The following is a 6872-nucleotide window of genomic DNA, read 5'->3' on the forward strand; positions in this document are numbered from 1 at the left end:
GTGTTAAATAAGGAAGAATTTCAAAGATCTCTAATAGAGAAGAAAGAGTTATTAATAGGGCTATAATAAATAACCCTAAGGTTAAAAATAAGAGTGTATTAGTTAAAAATAACCTTCCTATACACAAAAGAACATTACAAAGATTTTTTAAAAGAGAAGGATATTCTATTAATATAGCTTCTAAAAAGGCTATATTAGATAAGAATAAAGCTAAAAGGAGGCTTATTTAAGCTAAAGAGCAGGATAAAAATATAAAAAATATAAATCTTAATAAGATTATATTTTCTAATAAGTTAGCAATCCAGCGTAGGCACGGTGCTAGGAAAGAATATTATAGAAAGAAGGGAAATAACAAAGTTAGTAACCAAATGGTTAATACAACTAATACAAGTAAGTTTAAAATTTTTCCTAGTAGGCTAAGTTTTAGAGCTTTTTTTTCTCTTTATTTTCATTTAACTATCCTTTTTATAGCTCTAAAACTGACTTTCTTACAGCCTGGGACATTTCTATCTAAGTTTGGGGAGCAATTTGGATAGGTAGACGCTCTAAATTAGAGGTTATTAAAACGCCTTTTACAACAAAGTCTTATACAAATAAAGACTACCTAAGAAAGGTTTTAATACGCCACGTTAAACTAGCTATTAAAAAAGGTAAGTTAATTATTCTTCTTTTATTAGTATTTTATTATTTTCTACCTCTATTTTAACTCTTTTATTTTTTTTAAAATTCTTAAAAAATTCTTTATAATAACTTCTATTTAGGCTAGAAATTTCAACAAGATAACGCTAAAACCTATAAAACGCCAAATATAATGGCCTAGTTTAAGAGAAACAAAATCTCTCTTTTTAGCTATCTGCCTTATAGTCCAGATTTAGCACCTATTAAAAACGTCTGGAGTCTATTAAAAGATAGACTAGATAACAGAATAGCTACTAGTTTAGGGGTAGGAGCTAGTAAGGCTAGTGTAGAGGCCTTTATAAGGGCTATACACAAAGAGTAGGATTTAATCCCACAACAGAGCATAGATAACTGTATTTTATCTATGCCTAGGCGTTATAAGGCAGTTATAGACGCTAAAGGTTAGTATACTAAGTACTAGTTAGCTATTACTTATTATATTATTCTATTTTAACTACTTTTACTATTTTGTAAAATCTAATTATTTCTAGTAAGTAAACTAATACTAAAAACCTCAGTATTTCTTTTACTAATGTAGAAGTAAGATATATAGAATTTTTAGGTATTTTTCTACCTAGATAAAATAGTTATTTAGGCTTCTATTTATCTCTTTTTTTAGAGGTCTTTTCAGTGACACGCTGTATTTTAGGCTGCTTACTAAGCAGTACATATTAAGCTTTAGTGTTATTAAACAGCTTCTTCGCTTTCTAAAACATTACTTTTTATAAATTTAGGCCTTCTAGAACAGAAGTTATTAACCTTTAAAACTATAGCCTTTTTTTTCTAATCTTTATTTGTGTCACCCCACTGTAGTATATTATAAATAGGCTAAACTTACTTAGGACTCTTATAGCGTAGTTAAAGGGAAGCCTCTTAATAAGGTAGAATCCCTTTTTCTTACTCTTAATAGTACCTATAGAGATATATTACTCTAATCTAATCTTAAACTCCTTAAGGTATTATTAAATATTAAAATCCTTTCTTAACTAGTATTTATAGAGCTATTATTTAAAGAACTTAATCTATTTCTTCTATTAGGTATTATTATTACTTCTAAATTTGCATTAGAGGGCTTCTTTTAGTATATTCTAGTCTTTACCTTTAAGGGCTGTTTAGTATTTCTTAAAGTAATAAATAATATTCTTCTACCTTTACTAGTAGTAGGTAATTACTTATTAGATCTTATTAATTTTTAAGAAGCTATAATATAGAGTAACTTCCTTATATTACTTAATAAAAATAGTAACTTTAGTACTATTAAAACTTAGTATATACTTAGTAGAGAAAGGTACCTAGCTAAGCTTTAATTAGTTCTTAATAAGTATTACTATTATTTAAGCTATATTTACTAGAAATAGGGTAGTTAGGTTTATTAATTTAGTATTAGGCTTTAGAAGTTTTGCCTTACCTTTAAATAGGCTAGGAGTTTTATTATTACTTAAGTTATTTCTAGGTTTCTCTCTCTAGGCTTACGTTAGGAGAGCTAATAATTAACCTATATTAAATAATAAATACTTAGTAGAAGAGTTAGTATTTAAGGTATAACCTATTAGTAAGAGGTTATTAGTTATCTTAAAAATTAGAAAGATATAAATAAGAATTATAAAGATAAGTAATAAGTAAGTAGTAAAAACTATTTTAACTACTATAAAAAGAAGAAGTAAAGATCTCTAAAAGGTCTTTATAGTAAAAAAGATTATAAAAAAAGTTATTATTACTATTATATATCTATTCTTAATTAGTAAGCTTCTTACCTTATTTATTCTTCTCCTTTTTATCTATACCTAGCAGTACTTACTACTTTTAATCTCTTTCTTCTAATTATTCCTTAGCTAATTCTTATTACTAAAAAGTACTTAAGTATAACTATAGGTTATATACTAATTATATAAGTTTTATAGTAGTAAGATAATCTCTAAGAGTTATCTAAGTATAACTAGTATACTAGCTATTACGTTAATAGCTTCTTTAAGAGTAACTCCTTAGTTTTCTAGGTCTAGTATAATCTCTAGTTATAAGGTTACTAAATTTCCTAAAGGTATACTAATACTTTGTTAAGTTCTTAAAGTACTAATTCTTAGGTACTAAATATAATTTAGTATTATACCTATTTTATATTAGTCTCTTAATCCTTAACTTAGACTTACTAAAGTTCTATTATTATTACTAAAAATTAATTACTCTTTAGATAAATATATTATAAGAATAATTTAGTATTATACCTAAATAGCTATAAACAGAAAGCTTCTTTAATCCCTACGTAGGTTACTATATATAGAGAAGAGGTCTTTAACGCCTCTTTAGGTACGTATAGCTTAATACTAAATAAGATAAGTATATTATTAGTTAATACTCTATTAAGCTTCTATTAGAGGCTTAACTACTATATACTAATCCTAGATTATATAACCTATATTACATAATCTTACTCTAATACTCCTTTAGATATACTTTCTATATTACTCTACTATATTAGTTTTATAGTATATCTAGTTAGGAGTGTTTAAGAAAATAGGAAAATAATAATCTAATAATAGGGGTTTTAGGATTAGTAGATAGAGTAGTAATTTACTAATATATATAACGTAATAGAGTACTTAGCCTAATAGCTTACTAAAGCTTAAAGTCTAAAAACTTAGCTATATATAGTATAGCCTAACCTTATTAGTAATAACTATATTGTAAATACAGCCTTTTTAGTGCTTTATAATCTTATATTAAATATTAGTTATAGAAGAGCTAGTATAGATTTAATATTCTAATAGGAAATATTATTAAGAGTATAATTATTACTAATAGAGTTAAGCTATACTATATATAGCTAAGTTTTTAGACTTTAAGCTTTAGTAAGCTATTAGGCTAAGTACTCTATTATATTATATTATGTTATAAAACTTCTAGATTATAACTAAGATATCTTCTTAAACTTATAGATTATATAGATTTTAACTACTTATATTCTTAGGCCTAACTAAGTATATAATAGCTTACGTACGTAAAAATATTAGTTACATCTACTAACTACCTTTTACCTAATAATATAAACCTAAATATACTAATAGATACTTATTTAAAAAGAGTACTAGCAGCTCTAATAATAATCTAAATAAGACTATATACTTTAATAAAAATATAGTAGAGTATAATTCTATTATAGAAATCCCTATACAAGAACTACTAAATAAGGAGTAATAGAATAATATTAATAATTATACAGTTTTAATATAACTATATTTAATAGATATTAATAACTATAAGTCTAATTATATTAGCTTATAGTTAATAATAATATCTTAACTATAGATAAAGTTATTCCTAATAAAATATAATGCGTAAGTAGGTATACTATACCTAACTATAAGGCTAAAGCTATTAAGGATAAAGTACATTAAATTATACCTATAACATAGTTAAAATATAGAATAATATATATAGATATACTATAAATAGTGTATTTAACTCTAAATTCTTATATATATTTATAGTCTAGCTATAGCGTATACATTATTCTAAGGGCGCTGTTTAAGATTTATTTAAAAACGTTAGACTAGAGGAACTTTATAAAAGGCTAAGCTTTAAAAATAGTAATAAATAGTAAGATATAATAAACTAAGTTCTGTTTAGTCTAATAAAGGATAATTAGATTTATAAGAATATAATATATATAGTATCTAACAGCTTAAAGAAAGAATATTAGCTAATATATTAAAATATAGTAGGCCTAATATTCTTTATTCTTAGTTATAGTCTGTTTAAAGACTATCTTATATATACTCTATCTTATATATATAATAATAATACTAAGCCCTCTATTTAATTATTTTATAAACTGTATTTAGCTAACTAGTAGTAAGAGACGTAATAGAATCTACTTTCTAGTACTATAGTAGTTCTAGTTCTATTATCTATAGATAAGACGTAGTTATTAATATATTAAGGTAATATTTTAGCTTAGCTAATTTACTTTACTATTAGTAATTTATTATATAAAGCTAGGAGGTTACGTAATATACTAGGTATATTACTAGCTAGCTTTTATCTATCTACTACTAAAACTAAAGATAATATAAAAAGTAGGTTATATTATTACTATATAGGTTAAGTTTTATAGTGTAAGTTAGTATAGTACTTAAATATTTTAAATAGTAGTTAATAGTCTTTTATAGTACTAAAGTAGTTAGTATTAGAAGGTATTATCTTAGAATATATAAATAGTTATACTAGATTCTGTTTCCTAGTATTATATATAATTCTAGCTAATTATAAGAAATAGGTTCTGCTTATAGGTATTAAAAAGAACTAACAGTGCACTTAATATACTATCCCCCTAGATAAAAGAGAGAATCTTTCTGCCTTTTATATATAGTAAGATTATCTTTAAATATAGTAATAATATAAAGCTTAGACCTATAGTAGGATTAATAAGTTAGATAATAGTTAAGTATATTCTATAGATAACTTTACTTAGAAATATAAATACTTTAATATCTATTAATTACTTCTAATAGATAACCTTTACTTACTTCTTAAGAGTCTTATTATATATACTATTAATTAGGTGTAGTTTATAGTTACTAAAATATATCTAGGTAAAAGGAAATTAAAGCACTCAATATAATCTTTACTAAAAGATAAAAACAGAGTTTTTTAGCTTAATACTAAATTCTAATAAGTTAGTTTTAGTATAGACCTAAAGCGCTTTAGTATAGGTACTAGATAGTTTAGTAAAGTAGTATAGTAGATAGGTAAAGAATAAAAGGTTATTATTAAGTAATTTATTATAGTTCTTACGTCTCTAATATTATAAAATATACTATATGTACTGTATTTTATATACGCTGTATATAACCTTATAACTCTTACTTAATACTAATACTATAATAATAATACACTTATATATATCTACTTATCTATAGAAAGATTAAATGTACTTAAAGAAGAATTCTAACTATACTAAGTAGAAAAGAATAAAGAACTTAGTTTATACTTTAATTATCTAAAGTAGTATATACTGTAGTATATTAAAAATAATATATAGTATTTTAGCGTATTAGACAGCCTCTGTACAGGTATAAATAGAGAGGCTTAATATATAGATTATATTAAGAGATTCTACAGCCTTATAAATAAATAGAATTTCCTAACCTAGATATATCTATATATTTTATAAAAGATTACAGTATAGGTAGTAGACTATATATTATAGTATAAGGGATTAAAACTAATTACTAGTATAAATAAGATAGAATAAACGTTTATATTAAGTCTTAGTAAAGTACTATATTTTAAGGATACTAACCTTACTATACTAAGTATATATCTATATACTTAATTATTTTTAGTTAGGAATATTAATATATATATAGAGCTACTAGACTTTATTAAATTATTTATAGTATTTATTTAGTAAAACTGTCTAAAAGCCTAATAATAACTATAGCCTATAGATAATAAAGACTAACGCAAAGTAGATCTATTATAGGTAAAGAATTTATAGCTAAAGATTTATCTATTAATTAAGAGCTAGATATACACTAGTAAGAGATATAATAACGCTAATAATAGAAATAGTGTATTAATATACTGTATATTTACGTAGTAGAATAAAGATAGGCTAAGGTATAACTATATTTAGGTATAAAAGTTTAAGAATAATAATAGTAAAGAATAGGCTAGTACTATAACTAGAGGCTGCTTTATAGCTTAGCTCTATCTAATATTTACTATTATTAACGCAGAAATCTAGTCTATAAACAGGAAATCTAGAGAATACTTAGGTACATTTACTAAGACTATAAAATAAGAAAATAAAGGTTAGATTAATAAAACTACTAGTATACTATCTATAAGGTAATAGCTAGTTATATTATTATCTTAACTATATAAACTATAAGTATTTAAATATTATAATCTTAAATTAGTTCTTTACTCTACTTACCTTATTCTAAAACACTTTAGCTTTAAAAGTAATAAAGAGATTAATTCTTTCTTTATTAATAACTATATTAACTAGTATTAATATAATAGTTTATACTCTTTATAATTTAAAAAGAAGTAAAAGGACGTTATATATATATACTAGAATAAATATAAGAGAAGAGAATAAATAGTAGTATAGTTTTATAAACACTGCCTAGTACTATTTACCTTTACCTACGCTAGTATAGTTACTAGGATATATATTAACTCTATAC

At 23.4% G+C, this 6872-nt stretch overlaps 1 protein-coding gene across 1 annotated transcript; it reads left to right on the forward strand.

Moving 5' to 3' along the window:
• Positions 1-820: 820 nt before the first annotated feature.
• On the forward strand, positions 821-1000 carry P153DRAFT_333116 (uncharacterized protein; the record flags this gene model as incomplete). Its single annotated transcript, XM_033665553.1, has 1 exon — positions 821-1000. A coding segment is annotated over one exon (180 nt), but the record flags the coding sequence as incomplete, so codon positions are not given.
• Between the last annotated feature and the right edge of the window lie 5872 nt (positions 1001-6872).

The sequence above is a fragment of the Dothidotthia symphoricarpi genome (assembly GCF_010015815.1).
Source record: "Dothidotthia symphoricarpi CBS 119687 unplaced genomic scaffold P153scaffold_4, whole genome shotgun sequence".
NCBI classification, from domain to species: Eukaryota; Fungi; Ascomycota; class Dothideomycetes; order Pleosporales; family Dothidotthiaceae; genus Dothidotthia; species Dothidotthia symphoricarpi.